General features: G+C 45.2%; 1 protein-coding gene across 1 annotated transcript in view; it reads left to right on the forward strand.

The window, feature by feature from the left end:
- Positions 1 to 17,729, forward strand: part of TNN (tenascin N) — a 31,864-nt gene extending 14,135 nt beyond the window's left edge. Inside the window, exons 7-17 of the mRNA XM_069789639.1 lie at positions 1,622 to 1,885; positions 5,495 to 5,758; positions 10,968 to 11,098; positions 11,614 to 11,746; positions 12,614 to 12,765; positions 13,874 to 13,970; positions 14,672 to 14,839; positions 15,533 to 15,696; positions 16,289 to 16,428; positions 17,113 to 17,181; positions 17,508 to 17,729. Of these exons, the coding sequence (XP_069645740.1) occupies positions 1,622 to 1,885; positions 5,495 to 5,758; positions 10,968 to 11,098; positions 11,614 to 11,746; positions 12,614 to 12,765; positions 13,874 to 13,970; positions 14,672 to 14,839; positions 15,533 to 15,696; positions 16,289 to 16,428; positions 17,113 to 17,149 (1,550 nt within the window). The 3' untranslated portion in view covers positions 17,150 to 17,181; positions 17,508 to 17,729. The remainder of the gene's footprint in view (positions 1 to 1,621; positions 1,886 to 5,494; positions 5,759 to 10,967; positions 11,099 to 11,613; positions 11,747 to 12,613; positions 12,766 to 13,873; positions 13,971 to 14,671; positions 14,840 to 15,532; positions 15,697 to 16,288; positions 16,429 to 17,112; positions 17,182 to 17,507) is intronic.
- The last annotated feature ends 243 nt before the right edge of the window (positions 17,730 to 17,972 follow it).

The raw sequence follows: 17,972 nt of genomic DNA on the forward strand, positions 1-17,972 counted from the left end.
CTTCCTTATGGATCTTCTGGGCAGCTGGTGCTGCTGATTTTTCTGATCTCTGAGCCCAGCAGCAATAAGGAAGAGGATAAGTTCTTCTTCCTTCCTGTATTGCCTGGCTCCACCATTATTTTGCTGTTCACCAGACTGAACAGAACAGTTGGACTGAGGAGCAGATTAGCACACCGTTGCCAGGCCTGCATTTCCACTGGGGACTATAGTCCCAGCCTGCTGTGTGGTCTGATACACCTGTGGAGGTGAAGCTGTGCTTGTCCAGTGGGCTGCACAGCCCCACAGCCCTGGCATTTCTGTAGTAGCTTGAGTCTTCACCTCTTATGTGCGAAATGACTGAAGAGGCTTCAGCTACTTGCTGACCCTTAGAGGTTGATGCTTTGGACTGCTTCATCTTGTAATGGAGCCTGAGTCAGATGTAGTAATCATGTCCAGCATGGGGAGAGCACAGAAGCATCTTTAAGCTGACTTCTGCTCCGACTGTGTGCTCAGTACAGCTCAGAAGGCCTGGCAGGTTCTATTGTTACTTGCCTTATTTTTCCTGTAACTGGCAGCCTAGCCATTCCAGACCTGAATATTAAAGCAGATCTGGAAACCCTGTTGGTTCATTAATGTTTCAAGCTCTTAAAAAAAACCAAACAAAAAACCCCAAACAAACAAACAAACAAAACCAAAAAAACCCCAACAGAATATTTTTGAGCTATTATGTTGCAAAAGAGAACTTGGAAAAATTTTGAACTCTCATTCTACCTGCAAGATTCTGGAAACTCTGAAATTTAGCTCTCTTACAAAAGCATAGGCATGCTGCATCCAAAGACTGAAAAATCCCAAATCAGGCCTGACATTCCTGATGTAATGTAAATCCTCTTGTAAATTATTCCTTTAAAAGAAAATTGATTTAAAACAACAAAACCTACAACCTCTGTACTGCCATTGTAAGGCTGCTCTTCTGACCTGTGTAGATTCTGATTATTTGGAACACCCTTGCCTTGTCTGTGAAGAACAGCTTGAAAACACATGGGGGCTGCAGAACTTCTTAAAAAGGAAAAAAAAAAAAAAAGATGCACAATGACTAATCTTGCTCATATTCTTATGTAACCCCTGGAATTTAGGAGCTGCAACTAAGACAAATACCAGATATTGCAAGAGCTACCACTAAATTCTGATTCATCACCTAAAATAGCAGAAGCCTCGGGGGAGTCTGAGAGACAGGTCTGCAGGGTAGGCAGAAAGGGAAGAGCAACAAACGGCTGATACCAGAGGCAGAGAAAGGATGGGGACTATACTTGGTGCTGTGAGGAGGGCAAGTGAGAAGGTAATGCTCAAGTTGGTACCCATGGAAGGTGAAGCAGGTAGCCTGCAAGCTCTTCCTGCAGAAAAAAATGCAAGGTTTCATCTAAATGGTAGAACAGTCCTGCTTTCTCCCCACTCTGACCATGCTGGTTTCTCATGGATGCCTTTCTTTCTCGAGGGGCTGTAGGGGGGAACCTAGGTGACTGTGTTTTAACTGGCCGAAGCCACAAAGCAAAAATGAAGGAAATGTGCACATGTCGTGACAGGTATTGTAGTGGTTTAATTCAGCTGAAGTTTCCTCATTCTGCACTCTGACGTGTTCTCTCAGGAGTTGATAGTCCAACCAATGTGGCAACTGACCGAGTGACAGAAGATACAGCCACTGTCTCATGGAATAAAGTTGAGGCTCCCATAGACAGGTACATGGTGAGATACACCTCAGCTGATGGGGACATTAAGGAGATAGAGGTGGGGATTGAAAATGACATCATCACCTTACTGGATCTGAAGCCAGGCATGGAATATGTCATCCACATCTGGGCAGAGAAGGGACCCCAGAAGAGCAAGATGGCAAGCATCAGAGCTGTGACAGGTAAGTTGTAGCAGCAGCAGCAGCAGAGGGAGCTGAGTTTGAATTTCAAACTCCTTCATCAATTTCACTTGTTTTAGTAAAGCTTCTCCTGTTTTGCATAGGTTTTTAGTGAGGCAAAACAGTCATGTCATTCTTCCTAGTGTGGCTGAACAGGTCTCCAGCTCAACTTGAAGACTTTGTTTTGAGTCCTGTTGTGGGCAGACCCTATGGCAAGGCACCAGTTACTATTGGTACAGAGAACAATGAAACACAACCAAAACTAAAGCCTCATAACTGGAACATGTAATTTGTGCCTTGCTTTTAAAATGTCATAAACCACCTCCAAGCTTTTCTTTGGATGACTGTTGTGGCCTTTCCCAACAGGACAGGGGGCTCACACATTTTGCACAGGTAGTCATGACAGAGTGTTTGTTAAAAAGGAAAAACAAATTTATTTGGATCATGGCATAAATTAAGAATCACATGGGGAATCAAATCTCCCAAATAGGACGTTTGGTCACTGTCCCTTGGTGACAGGGAGTCTCCATTGGGAGGGTGCTTGCAGCAGTGTCTGCAGCCGGATTGGGAAACTGCTTGAACTACTGTTTTGCTCAGTTCTTATAATCCAGCCAGCCATGGTCCAACATGGCTGTGTGTACAGGAGCAGTTTCTACTGACTATTTACAAATGTCTTATCTATGTGCAATCTGCACTTCTACAGCAGAAATTACCTAGGGGAGTGTTTGGGATGGTCCACTCAGGATGTTAACCACCAAACAAATTTAAGCGTGTAAATCGGACTAGACACAACGGGAGCTGCTTCAGGGAATTTGTAGGACTGTCTGAAGTTCTCACCCAGAGGGCATCAGTAAGGATCAGTCAAATGCTTAATTATGAAGCTCAGTCAATCACCTGCTTTCAAGTTGGTGCATTGTCTCAAGCCAGCCCATGTTCTTACTGAATCAGGTGACTGGCTGGGAAGCTCCTGGACCACCCAGGGAGTTAAGGAGTTAAATGCACTGCATATGCATACAGGCACAGCCCATACCCAGCTGCAGTGCAATTATAACTAAAGAGCAAACTTGATTTTCATATTACTTGATTTTCATATCACACAAGAAAATGATTCACTTGATTTTTTTTTTGCCACAGGTGAGCATCTGATACTGCTAATTAGCTGAGCTGTGATTATTCAAATGCACGTTCCCAGTGTGCACCACTCTAGGGTGACACAAATGAGCCTCAGCATCTTTCATTAAAATGAGAAGTAATGTATTTTCATCTCACAAAAGGGGTGAGATTAGTACACATGGGTGGAAAATCACAACTCTTACTGTAGCTAATGTGTGGTAAATCATAGTGCAGCTAAGCTGGTGTGTGGTAAATTACAGTGTGGCTGTTAGGTGGTTGTGCATTTGTACCCTGGAGTTTAGACCCTGCAGCAGAATAAGCCAGAATAAGAAATGCTGCTCCAATAATTTGAGAGGCGTCTGCAAGTCCTTCGTTGCTCAGGCTGCTAAGATGTATTTAGCAGTTCAGTGAAGAAAAAAACAAAACAAAACAAAAAAACGTGCTCTGTGTAAAGGTTACACGCTGTTGGGCTGTCCTCAAAGGGCCATGTTCCTGCAGGCTGTGTTGTGATAGTGACTTGAAGCTCATGAAATCTAGCATCATGTTTCCATCTGTGAAAAGGGCAGGGGAATGGTTGTAATAACAGGAGGAGATTGAAAGTGGCTTTTTTCTAGTGGAGAATGTGAACATAGTCCTTACTAGTGCTGTTGCCTGGTTCTTCACCTTGAAACCTTCTCTGAAAACATTGCCAGTCTAGTGTCCATGTAGTGGCCAGATGGCTGACAGAAGACATAGTCACAGTCTCTTGGGGGGGGGTCTGGCCTCTGATAGACAGGTACTTGGTGAGATACAACACAACTGATGGGGACGCAAAGGGCATGGAGGTGGGGAAGGACAAGAACATCACTGCTCTGACAGGACTAAAGCCAAGCAAAAAGTATGCCACCAGTCTCTGGGCAGAAAGGGGAGCCCAGCAGACATCGAGCTGTGACAGGTAGGAAGTTTTGCTTTGGTAAGAAATAATCTTGTTCCAGGAGAGCTGCATTTCAGATGGAGATTCTGAGCAGGTGATTTGGATTTTGGGTTAATTCCCAGAGCAAGGCAAACTAATTCCTAAACCCAGGCAAGAGACTGTGATCTTCAGAAAGCAAAATACAGTAACACCATATTCTGCATGGGCTTTCCTCTCCGCCTGTGCAGGGTTGGCTGTGCTTTTGTCACTCCCCAACAAAAAGCCCGGTTGTTGCAGCTGTAAGGAGGAGACCTAGACCCCAGCTGAAATACCTCAGAATTGGGCACCTCCCAGCTTTGTAGTTCAGGCCCATCCTTGATAAGAAATAAAGGATGAGAAGTGGAAGAAATTGGCAGGGCCCTTGAGGGGAAGGAGTAAGTGTAGCCTCATTGGGACAACCAGTGTTCTTCAATCCTAACTGTTCCTACAGAAATGAGCAGCCCAGCTCACCCTGTGCAGGAGCAGAGGGCTGACTGGCCCTACCAAGGCTCGGCCACCTTGGCACTGACATGCAAGTTTGTTTACCAATGTGTCAAGAATGGCAGGACTTGCAAGCAGTTAGCACCTAGCACCTGCAAGCAGTTTTATCTACCTTGCCCTGTATCCAACAGTACAGAATGATTTGGCTCCACAAATGGTGATATCCAATGGGACTTGCTTAAGTGTCAGTTATTTACACTGCATGATTGTCCTGGTTTCAGCTGGGATAGAGTTAATTGTCTTCCTAGTAGCTGGTACAGTGCTATGTTTTGAGTTCAGTATGAGAAGAATGTTGATAACACTGATGGTTTCAGTTGTTGCTAAGTAGTGTTTAGACTAAAGTCAAGGATTTTTCAGCTTCTCATGCCCAGCCAGCTAGAAGGCTGGAGGGGCACAAGAAGTTGGCACAGGACACAGCCGGGGCACCTGACCCAAGCTGGCCAACAGGGTATTCCATACCATGGGACGTCATGTCCAGTATAGGAACCGGGAAGTGGCGGGGGGGGATCACCACTCAGGGACTAGCTGGGTGTCGGTCAGCAGGTGGTGAGCAATTGCTCTGCACATCATTTGTACATTCCAATCCTTTTATTATTACTGTTGTCATTTTATTAGTGTTATCATTATCATTATTAGTTTCTTCTTTTCTGTTCTATTAAACCGTTCTTATCTCAACCCAGGAGTTTTACTTCTTTTCCCGATTTTCTCCCCCATCCCACTGGGTGAGGGGGGGAGTGAGTGAGCAGCTGCGTGGTGCTTAGTTGCTGGCTGGGGTTAAACCACAACAATGATCAAAACACAATTTATAGCTAAAGGTAAAACTTCTATTAGATTTACCAGTTTGAGCTGGAGTAAAAACCAAGCAAGCTTTTGGACACGCAAGCCCTTTTTAGGTCTTTGGGCATAGAGTCATTTCCCAAAGCTCATCTGTTTTCTCAAATATATTTGATAGTCTAATAAAACATACTACCTCTGCCTATAAAACTTGTGTTGTCTGTGTCTTTAGACCATTGTGATTACCACAGCACTGTACTAAAACTTCTAATAATTATGACTTTTGATTACAGAAATTGACAGCCCAACTGAGCTGTTGACTGACCAGGTGACAGAGGATGCAATTACTGTTTCCTGGAACAAGGTCCAGGCTTCAATAGACAGATACAGAGTGAGCTACACCTCAGCTAATGGGGACACAGAGGAGAGAGAGGTGGAGAAAGACAAGAATGTCACTACCTTGGCAGGACTGAAGCCAGGCATGGAGTACGTCATTTACATCTGGGCAGAAAAGGGAGAACAGCAGAGCAAGAGGGCCAGCACTGAGGCTGTGACAAGTAAGTGGGCAATAGATTTTAAGAGTATAAGTTACAGCCCAGCTTTGCCTTAACACTCAATAAGTGCATCCCAAGACAGTTTCACAGCAGAGGGAGATTTCAGGCTTAACAGATCAAGTCTTCAGGTTAGTACATCTTGCGTAAAACCTATTCAGGATCATCACAGAGAGATTCTAATTACCTCTATGTACTACAAATAGGCTGTGTTGTGAATACTAATAAGGATTAGGGAGAATGAAGCCTTTGCATCAGTGTTGCTTGTGTATTTGTACAGTCTTATTTTAATTGGTTAATTTGTTTATCCTTCATCATGGAATAGGGAAATGCTCAGTACCTTTTTGCAGATGAAGAAATTGAAGTGCAGAAAGAAACAGCATGCAGGATGCATTTTCTTGCTATAGGATGATTAATCCTGGTTCCTCAGTTGTTCTTACCAGGACTTTTTTGCCTGTGCAGCCAGTCCTGGTTAAGGTGGTGTAGTGATCTGCCCAGTGTGAGGGTTGCCACTTTACGAGAACACTGTTAAAGCATAATATCTGAATCCATTGCAAGCAGTTGCAAGTGTTTACAAGACCCATGCTCTAGGTCAGGGACTTGCTGAAGAAGGATGAGTAAGTGTGTACCTGGGTCATCCTGGTCTCTTAACAACAGAGCTTTGGTTGTTCTCTCACTCTCTGGACAGGTGACATGTATACGAGCTTCAGAGGCTTGTGACCATGAGAAAATAAGAAAGTAACAATATCTTGCTTTGCAAAGGTTCTATTCTGTCCAGGTCAGGACTGGCTGTGCTGTTCCCTAGGAAAGCACCTGTAAGGATTAAAGACAGACCCCAGTCGAACCACCTCAGACCTTGACACCTCCCAGCTTTCTGGGTCCAATCAATGTGTGATCAGAAATAGGACTTGAAAAAGGAAGAAACTGGCAAGGCCCTTGAGGGGAAGGAGTGTCACAGTGTCACAGTACAGCCTGACTATGACAGCCTGTGTTCTTTACTTTTAACTGTCCCTGCAGAAATCAACAGCCCAGCTCACCTGGTGACTGACCAAGTGACAGAGGACACTGCCATCATCTCCTGGGACAGGGTCCAGGCTCTCATAGTGTCCTGGTTTCAGCTGGGATAGAGTTAACTGTCTTCCTAGTAGCTGGTACAGTGCTATGTTTTGAGTTCAGTATGTGAAGAATGTTGATAACACTGATGTTTTCAGTTGTTGCTCAGTAGTGTTTAGACTATAGTCAAGGATTTTTCAGCTTCTCATGCCCAGCCAGGGCACCTGACCCAAACTGGCCAACAGTGTATTCCATACCATGGGACGTCCCATCTAGTTTAGGAACTGGGAAGTGGGGGGCAGGGATTCACCGCTCGGGGACTGGCTGGGTGTCGGTCGGTGGGTGGTGAGAAATTGCCCTGTGCATCATTTGTACATTTCAATCCTTTTATTACTACTGTTGTCATTTTATTAGTGTTATCATTATCATTATTAGTTTCTTCTTTTCTGTTCTATTAAATCGTTCTTATCTCAACCCAGGAGTTTTACTTCTTTTCCTAATTTTTCTCCCCCATCCCACTGGATGGGGGGGGGAGTGAGTGAGCGGCTGCGTGGTGCTTAGTTGCTGGCTGGGGTTAAACCACGACACGTAGATAGGTACATGGTGAACTACACCTCTGTTGATGATGACACAGAGGAGATGGAAGTGGGAAAGAATGAGACTACGATGACTCTGACAGGACTGAAACCTGGCATTGAATATGTCATCTTCCTCTGGGCAGAGAAAGGAACCCGGCAAAGCAAGAGGCTCAGCACTGAGGCAGTGACAGGTATTCCAGAGAATCTTTGTGCTTCTACATGACACTGTTGTGGGAAGTCATCTCAATTTCTGTCCCATTTTCTTCTGGCCTGTTGCAGAGCATATACTAGACATTGGTTTGTCTTTCTGGTCACCTGTGGTGTGGGGACATCCATGCTACAGGCACCTTCAAGGTTCAGATAGAGATGGTGCTAAGCCTAGAGAACTTTTAGGAACTAATGACTGCTTTGTTAGTTCAGAAGCTATCAGCCTGGTCTGAGGTTCACAGCACTTTGCTAAAGCATTGTAGTCCTCACTTATCAGCTTTGCCTGCTCTTTTTGGTCTTCAGGTATGCTAAGCTTTGCAGATGTGGCTGAGTTCTGCCTCATAGCATACACTACTGCTGTTGAATCCTGCCTAAACTTAGAATGGTTCAACTAGTGTCACTGGTAAGAATAGTATTTATCAATGAATCAAGACTTGGAAGGAAACACCCCTATTTTAATCATCTCCCAAAACATGAAAGGGTAGCGAATGGTTTGAGCCTGGATAAAGTCTCTTAACTATCAGTAATGCCTTTTGTATAATTAAGGTTTTCGCTTACAGAAGTTGGCTGCTTAGCTAGGCTGAAGACTGATTGGCAGGGTACACTGCTAGCGCTTCCTGGGAATGAGGGAGGGATGGGACAGGACAGAGGTCTTGCTATCCTGATTAGTTTGGAGCCAGACGTGGTGTGCATTATTTGTATCTGGGCAGGGAAAAGAAGCAAGGAGAGCAAGAGGGCAGGCATACTCTCATGGGTGACCTGTGGAAATCTTGGAGTGTGATTTTTGTAGCTATGGAAAGAGGAATGTAGTTTCACATGGTGAATTAGCTGTGATTATGTTCTCCCTTGGCCGCTTCTTTTACTGAGGACTTCCTTCCTCAGTCATAATGTAGAGAAGCATTACACCTTGTTGGTACCTCACAGCTCAAAAAGAGGTATTTGTGGGAGAGGCTGATAAAGGGGAGCAGGGTGTTGGTGCTGCCTCAGTCTCTCAAATCTTTTTCTTTGCCTCACTGTATCCGCGTCAGCTGGGACTCCAGGGCCATAGGTGGTCCCAAATAACTGATCTAATGGATCTGTCTTAAGGTTCATAAGATTTAGGTTTGACATAGCCTCAAATTTCAGTTGGACCTTCTTCTGCACAATCATTCTTCCCTGTATCTCTACTTGATATTTTAGTCCTGAGGCCTCAGTCTGAAGATGGCTGTGCCTCAGTGTCTTACCTTATCTTACTCCAGTTCTACATTGTCAACAGCACTCTGTATCCATTGGCCTTGCTAATGTACTTTTTCCTAGTTTATGAATCAAGCTGGTGTGAGATGAGCAGCTGAAGCTTAGATTTAGGGCAAGATGCCAGACAGCTCCCCAGTGCTTACAGAAGTTGAGGGCAGCTGGTGGGGACAAATGGAGATCTCTTGAGGCCAAAAGACTGAATCTGTCTGGAACTAGAAATGCAAGGAGAGTTTCAGCAAATTGAAATGTTTTTTTTTTGAACTGGAATGAAAATGGGGACACCTGGAAGTTTCACATGAAGTGAAAATGCTGGGAGAGGGAATGCATTTAGCATTAGTAGGAATATTTTTGAAATATCTGCACAAAAAAAACCCCACATACTTTTTGCGTGTGTGTGTGTTACATTTCCAAAAGTAATAACACTTCTGCTAAAATAATACAACTTCTGAGGGGGAGGAAACAACCAAAACAACCCCCAAAACCCAAAACATTTTCTTACTCAAGGTGATGGCTGATTATTCCTTAGCATTAAAACCGGCTGTGGCAGGGAGCTGTTCTGCGGTGGTCCGCTGCACCCGTGGGAACTGCTGACTGGCCTTTTCAGAGCAGTGCTGTGAAACTGTAGACTCTAAGGCTGCCCTTCCCGTCCCTTACTTCTCGTGATGGATTTGGTACCTTTTAGCTCCCTCTTCTGTCCAGCGGGAGGTATACATGTAGTGAGCTACTGTAAGTTTTCTGGGTCGTTTTACTTAAAATAAATTGTTTAGTGGTCTCGCAAATGACGCATGAATTCATTAGATAATGAACTAATGCTTAACTCGCGACCCTAGCGAAAGGTGGTCTTCACTTATAGTGAATAGCCAGTGTTTTAAACAACATGCTGCGTGAACTTTGGTGTTACTGTCCCTGTTATTCTCCTTGTGTTTGGTGTTTTGATTTCTTCTTCTTTGCCTTTGTATCTATTTTAAGCGGTAACTCTACGCAGGAGGAGTGCAGCGTTTCCTGGGAGAAACTACACTGCTCCACTCATTTATCTAGGATATAGCTTAGCCTTGTCTTTCTCTGTGGCCTTTTCGCAACTGTAATATTTCACTGATGCGTTATACTGTTGTTATGCTTATCCTCATAGTGCTCTTCAAGGTCTGGGAAGTGTTGTTGCCTAGTTAACGGACAATGACATGCCCATAGTCCCCCAGGGAGGTTTGTGGAAGAGCAGGGAATTGAGATGAATTATTCAGTTACAGCTTGCTATAAACTCAGATGTACTTCAGGGTTGGAGCACTCTTCCCCGAAGGCCAACACTGTCCACCAAGAACCTTCTCTCTAAAACTTGGAAAGCTGGACAAACCTTACTCCTTAAATTGTTTTCCTTAAGATGGTCCCAAAATATATGGAATATAGCAAGCACAGGATGAAAATTAGGGAGAGGCTGCTTCCATTGTTGTTACTTCCAACTGAGCTTCAGAAATTGCTTTTATCCTGAGGGAAGCACTGCAGCCCTATTGTGGGTATCTCATAAGATGCTTCTTGACAACTGCTGTGAACTGGCATTGCTTAAAAATAATTCTGCTCGTGCTGAACTTGAGTAGTCTGACCACACAGGAAAAGTCTGGCTAAGCCTTTGATGTCAGTGAAGGAGCTGGTGTCCCATATACAGCACAGACTAAACTGTAAAGCTGTGGATTTCTTTGTATTCCTGCATTTACTAAAGATGGCTGAAGCACGACAACAATAAAGCTTGTGAAGTCATTCTTCATCTGCAGTAGGGAAACAAGGTGTAGGGGCTCTCAGCAGGCCACACTAGGGCCATGGTCCAGGATTGAGGCGTAAAGCCCAAACCTGACCTATCCGTGAATGCTCCTCAGAGATGAGCCTGATGCAGATTTCTCAGGCAGATGTGTCAGGAGCTCCTGGGCTCTATACAGCTGAGCCAATTGCAGGGCTTCACAAAACATCCCAAACCAGATCTGTAGCAGACCTTGCCGTGTTTGGTTTAGGCTTCTGCTGCTTGCAGGCTATGAAGGTCACTGGGTGACTTCTGTACTTCCCAGTTAACAGGATCAAGCATTGAAAGCTCAGCCCAAGCCCTGCACTGCAGTTGCATTTCATTTATGCAATGGGACTTGAATTTTCTTTTCCAATAGAGATTGATCCTCCCAAGAACCTCCGTGTATCAGATGTGACTCATTCTACTGGTGTGGTTACCTGGACTCCTCCTGCAGCACAGATTGATGGCTACACTCTGACCTACCAGGGTCAAGATGGCACAAGCAAGGTACAGTGAATTCCTCTATCCTGCAGACCCCATTGAAATCACCCCTATGATTATGGGCTCTGCCAATTTGTTCTTGTGGGTATATGGACCACAGAAAAACAATTGTGAGAGGGAATCTATAATATCCGCAGCCCAGGGAGGGAGAGCTTAAGGAAGGAGATGTGCTACTGTCATGAGTGGAAGCTGTGGAGGGACTTTGTGACAGTGGAATGCCTCTTCCCAACAGGTCTCCAGGTGCAAGAACATGATTGCTTCTTCACTTTTCTAACTTGCTATTACCTGTAAAGGCAGCACTCACCAGCGATAGGGTGTCCTAACAGTGCTTCTTGAGACCTTGCCCCAAATATTCCTTCTGAGGAGATGGACTCCATGTTTCAAGGATATACAGTGAATGTGCCTGTCTAAAACTACACAAGAAAAGCCCGTAAATGCATATTGAGTATGAGGCACTGTGGTACAGAAAAGCTAAATGCTATTCAGAGTTGTGTGGACCTTTGATCTGTTCTATTTGGCAGGAAGTACAGCTTGGTCCTAGTGAACAACGGTTTGTGCTGGAAGGACTGGAACAAGGAGTGAGGTATACCATCTTTGTGATGGCCTATAAGGGAGATCGCCAGAGCAGAAAGACAGACAGTACCTTCTCAACAGGTAGGAACTGGCCTTAGGTGTTGCACTTTCACCTGTGCTCTGCAGCTGTTGTGCTTTATGGTAGAGGTCAGAGATGGAGTTCATGTTCTACAGATGCACTGGGAAACTATGTGATCATAAGCAAACCATCTAGCAAATCAATGATATGTCTCCTGGCTGGGTGTCCATCCTAAGACACACCATCTGGAGGCTTGGAAACACAGTGGGATAGTGTGAGGGGAGATTGCCCATGCTGGTCAGTGCTGCTGGCAAACTTTGCTAGCCAAGTGCAGGACAAAGCCTGCTGGTGAGCTGCCAGTGGGCAGGAGAGATGATGATATGCTAGAGATCTTTCTGCACCATCCTAGTAATGGTAGGGCACAGCTGTTTAAGTACTCTTGTGGCATTGGGTAGCTGCCCAGGTTGTTTTCAGAGGTCAGGAAATGCACACCAGAATGGCAGCAAATCAAACAAAATCTCAAGCCAGCTTGCTGTGGAAGCCTCTCGTACTGTGCCAGTGCCCACAGGGGTTGCCAGTTGTGGACAAATTGTGAAATGCAGAGAAATTAAAGTCCCTGTTTACTGTCCTTCCCACCTTCACAAACAAGCGCTCCTCTTTCTGCTCTCACTGTGATGCAAAACTACAACTGTTGCAGCCTCTGGGGACCCACCCCGTCCGTGTGCCAGCTCCCAGGCAGTGGGGAAGGCTGCCAGCAGCAACCTGCTGATGCAACTGGGCACTGTGTGAGCACACAGTGGGGGCTGCTGCTTTCTTTACTTCTCTTCCAGTACCATTGTCCTTAGGAGATTCTGAAGGGTGTGAAATGCCTCCTCCAGCGCTATGGCCTGCTTTGCTGATGTGTAGTTTTGCTGCCTCTTTTCTCACAGTTAGCTTCCTCTACCCGTATCCTGCGGACTGCAGCCAGATGCAGCAGAACGGAAATGCCTCCAGCGGCATGTACACCATTTACCTGAACGGGGATGGCAGCAGGCCAATGCAGGTGTACTGTGACATGACCACGGATGGAGGCGGGTGGATAGTGAGTGATTCTCGCTTCTTTTTAGTTTTTTTACAAATGTAATCAAATGGACCCGGTACTGGTATTAGCTGAGGCTCCTTTTGCTCTACTGCACTACTGTGTTTCAGCTCCTGCCTTGATGGAGTGGCATGTTTTGGGAAGGGTAGTAGATGCTGATATACCCCCTCAGACTGTCGGTAGGAATGCTTTGGGAGGCTGAATGGCTCAAAGGCTTTTTCATTGTTTGGCTGTGAATGCCACACAGGCATATATTACTGCTGATTGAGGGCAATGACTGAGTTATGACAGCTTAATGGGTTACCTCTTGCTGGTTGGGACATGGGAGTTGTCTATGAGGGTGGATTCAGCTGTGTCATAAGATGAGGTAGTACAGCTTAGTTTAACTGCCTTTCATAATGAGTTAACTAAGCTATATTATCTCGACCACAGTATAAAGTTATATGTATAGATAGTTAATGCAGTTCAGCTGATGCCTGTTAGTCTTTTAAATACTAGTGCTGTGAGCATGCCCCTGGATCCTGACCACATGGTAGTTGTTGAGTGGCTCAAAGGAATCTGGAGGCAGAAGCACAGATGCTTTGAGGTAGGGAATGTGTATGAACATGAAGGAGTGAATCTGAGGTTCTCCAATAGCCATCTCCCTAAACAGCTGAATAAAAATATCTTTATTCCCTTTTTCACCTTTCATTTTCAGTGATAAGTGATTTTTCACCACTGAAATAAATAGTTGTGTGTTACTGCCCAAGTCCCTCTGATTTTGGTGAAGTTTAGAAACACAAATGTCTTGTGGATCTTGTCTCTAAGCCTGTTTTGTCCAAGTGTTTAGATCACACTCAGATTCGTGCTGTCCATAGGCATTTGTGGAAAGTAAACTGTAAAATTTGCACAACTAAGCATTCACCCCAGTGCTTCTGTGCAGTCAGAAAATGGAAATGGATTCCCGTGTGTACCCCGCTCAGGTGCGGTGTACCATCAGCTAGAGTTGTCTGTTCCTGAATGCTTCACCTTTTCGTCTGTGTTTGAATCAGGATGAACATTTCTCATCCCCATCCTCTTTGTCTCTCCTCAACCTGTCACAAACTCTCACTCAGCAATCCTTGCTTTGCAGGTGTTTCAAAGACGGAGCACTGGCGAGGTGGATTTCTACAAACGCTGGAAAAATTATGTGGAAGGCTTTGGAGATCCCACTGGGGAATTTTGGCTTGGTACAGTACATGGGTGTCACCAGTGAAGAGCTGTAGATTAGCTCTGCAGAAGCACGTAAATGCTGAAATATCCTGTGCCTGCCACCCCCCCCGCCCCCCGCCCCGCAAGCCTGCAGTCTTGAACTGTCAGCTTTTGTGTCTTCCTTAGAAATGCCAGTGAAGCACTGAGGGATTTCTAGGGCCCACTAAATATTTCCACTGACATCTTTGGGCTTTGGAGCAGTCCCAGAGCAAGCCAAACTCTGGAAAGGTTTATTTCAGGTTTGTGTGTTCCTATGAGAGGGGAAATAAAGAAACTGCATTTGTGAAAATGCAAAGACCAGGATACTACACAAAACTTGGTGTACTCGGTCATTTTTTGTCTGTCTTGTTCTGTTAGTGAACTCTGTGTGGATCAGAGAATCCAGCACTAAATAGGTCAAGGCCTTTGGAGCAAGAGTCTTTAAATGTTCTGGGAAAAATAATGTTGCACTACAGCCAATCTTGTGCGGGTTTAGGGCTGTTTGTTTTTTCTGATACTGCTGTCTCTTTCCAGAAAATGAGATAAGACAGCATAAACTTGGCAAAATGTCATGACAACATCAAGCAGGGAGGGAGGCAGGAAATAGCTGATTTAACAAAAATGACCACAGGGTGAGAGTCTAGGACTGCAAAGGCGAACAGGCTTTTGCTTTTTAAGAGTAATTCTTTTTTTCTTCTAGGTCTTGACAAGCTGCACAATCTCACAAGCAGCAGCCCCATCCGCTATGAGCTCCGGGTGGATTTGCGGACAGCCGGTGAATCTGTCTATGCTGTCTATGACTTCTTCCAGGTTGCCTCGAGCAGGGACAGATACAGGCTGTCGGTGGGGAATTACAGAGGCAATGCTGGTGAGGAGTGCCTTGTACTTGTGCTGTCTCTGCTTAGCACAGGGAAGCAAATGCTGGGACCTGGGTATTTGTTTTGCCAGTAGCGTGGGAGGGAGCTCGTTGCGTCAGGTTAGATCAGATGTGGGAGTCTTTGAGGAGAGAAGTCTGTACTTCCTAGGAAGACTGAGGAGAGTGTGCCCACAGGCCTGTCTCCTGTTGAAGACAGGAGAAACAGTTGCTTTTTCATGGGGAAGAGAGGGCTCTGTAACCCAGTGAGACACCAGCCGAAAAGGCAGACTGGGAAGCATTTCCATGAGGTAACCTGTGCTGATGGGGGAGCAACTTCTGGGGCTTCCCAGCTGAGAAGTGCAAAAAAGTGGCTTTTGTTTAGGATGGGACTTTGCTCAACAGCAGTAGCTATCCTGGTGCTGGTTTCTGCCACTGGTGAATTCTTACCATTGCCATTGTATCCATAGTCTTCCACTTATCCTTTAATATCCTCTTGCGGTAAGGTTTAGATCTTCTGCTGGGAGAATCCAGCCCTTGGGCATGCTCTCTAATAGCAGCCCTTTAGAAATTATTGTCCAGACCTATCCTGTGCTGTTGTTTTTCCCCTGACAGGTCTGCTGTGTTCTGCCTGAAGGGTGTATAAGCCTTCAGGCTGAGCAACTGTAGTATCTTACTCCTATTCGTGTCTTTCATCCCTTCCCTTAGGGGATGCAATGACTTACCACAATGGCTGGAAGTTCACAACGTGGGACAGAGACAATGATGTCGCTCTCAGCAACTGTGCTCTGACACACCATGGTGCATGGTGGTACAAGAACTGCCACCTGGCCAACCTCAATGGGAAATATGGGGACAGCAAGCACAGCGAGGTGAGTGTCAGAGCTCTGTGGTGGTTCGCTCTTCTCCCTAGCCTTGAGAAAACACGTGGGGGGATGTCTCTTGTTCAAGCAGGAGAGATTGCCCAGGCTATCCTAATTAATTTCATTTGAAAGGAAAATGATCCATAAGGAAACTTATAGCTCTTGCTCTGTACTCCCTGGATCCAGAGGACGTGAGCTCATGGCCCCCTGATTCTTGTGGGCAGAGATACTTGAGGTGGAGCTGTCTTGATTTCTGAGGGGAACGCATAAAAGAACACTCACTAGGAGCCACGCTAGGATGCTGGCTCACTGTCTCATGTAGTCTATACTTTGGCTTTCAGTGCATGCCTTGGCATGCATCTCATTGTACAGGCTTATTTTGGGCTTGAAGATGGCTCCGTCCTGTTGTGTTCCAAACTGGATAGAGATTTGATTTATATTAGGAGTGTCTAGAAGACTGACTATAATTACAGTCAAAATCTGGTGAACAATAGCATCTCTGTTTATTGGAGGGTTAAATGGTATTAGAGGGGGGCAGTGGTAGACTTCTAACACCTGGTCTGGGTGCTTTAGTAAAAGAAATTCCTTGGTCTCTTCCCAGGGTGTGAACTGGGAGCCATGGAAAGGCCATGAATTCTCCATCCCTTTTACCGAGATGAAGATCCGTCCTCAGTCTCCCAGTAATGAGCCAATCCTGGAGAGGAAGAAGAGGTCTCTACCAGGGAAGAGGAAGGAGATCAGGTTTTAAATTGAATGTTGTGCAGTACCCAAAGATAATGATTCAGTATTTCTTAACAAAGTCAGATTCAGATAGCTTTCTCCAATACATTGGAGACAATTGCTGACCAACGTGCACCCGGGGACCTCTGGATCTGCAGCCCAGCCTGCTTCCAGCCTTTGGAGCTCCTGATGGGTGATCTGTCAGAGACTGGGAGGGGGCTTGTGGGGAGCATCCCATTTGTAGCTCCCCTGGTTGGCTAAACATGACAAGGACCTGCTTGATCCAATGTGTGCAACTTCTATGAATTTTACATAAACCAAGCTTTAACACATGCTGTTCTTTCTGAAAACCCAGGCTCCTGACTCCTCTTAATTCTGTCCTCTGGTGTCATCCACTTCAGACTTCAAAAAATTAAATTTGAACCCATTAAAATATAATAGTCTAACTTACATGAGAGAGTTTTCCTGAGATGATCCCCTCTCCATGTCCTGGTCTGTGGTCCTCTTTTCCTTTCCCCTCATCATTTGGGGCACATACCCTACTCTTCCTGCAGTCAAAGAGCTGGGTTTTGGGAAATGTCAGGCTGCTGGCAAGGCTTGTTAATCCAGATGAGGTCTGTAGTCTGGGTTCCTCAACCTCCAGTATTGCATCTCTCCAGGTTAAAATCCTGCTCTCTATTTTGCTTGTCTCTTCTTGTCTCCCACCCTGAAGAAAAGCCTGAGGAGACATGCAATAAATTAATGTTCACACTCCTGGGTGAGGCCCAGAACAGGGTGAGTGTAAGGGCTATACTCCTCCAAGCTCTGCCCCCCCATCTCAAACCTGCCTCTTGCATACTCCTTGTCTAAGAGGCTGCTTACAGACCATAAAAATAATTCTCTATCTGATTGTCCCATCTGACACCTTCTGCTTTTTCATTAGCAGTGTGGTAGCTAGTGATGCTGAAGTGATAATGCTTATCATCTGCCTCTAAAACGAGCATCTCAGAGTTAAACTGATCCTGCATGCCTTCCCTCGGGCCCCAGTGCATGGTTTCACATTTGGCTGCTTGTTTTCCTCACAGCCATAAAGGTGAGTTTTATTTTCTTTCCCTGAGCAGATATTAAAATTCTGGACTACCAGCTACAGCCGAGGAAGAAGTATGATCTCACCAAATGATGCTTGCTCAAAGACTTCCTTGTCTGAGCACATTGGAACGTGATTGTCTTATGTCTTAATGGCCTTTCCTATCCTAATGCTAAGCTGAGTAATACATTTTAAAGAATCCTTCCCAGGCTTTGGGGGAAGTAATAAAATTGCAAATAAAGCAGCTCTTAAAATATTTCTGTCTTCTTTGCTTTGGGTGGCAGAATTATTTTTCTTCCTATTTAAACTAAGCCTTCCTTATGGAGATGGAGCAATACCCAGGCCCAGACCAGGGCTGTGAAAATTAGATCTTTGGAGTCTGCTCCAAAACAGGGATGGGGACTATATGATCTCTTTGTGACTTAATACTGCAAAGCAATTAATTGATCTATAATTGCTAGGACCTGGCTGAGGAGACCTAGCTAGAGAGTCATCTCGA

This window comes from Haliaeetus albicilla, chromosome 8 (assembly GCF_947461875.1).
Source record: "Haliaeetus albicilla chromosome 8, bHalAlb1.1, whole genome shotgun sequence".
NCBI lineage: Eukaryota > Metazoa > Chordata > Aves > Accipitriformes > Accipitridae > Haliaeetus > Haliaeetus albicilla.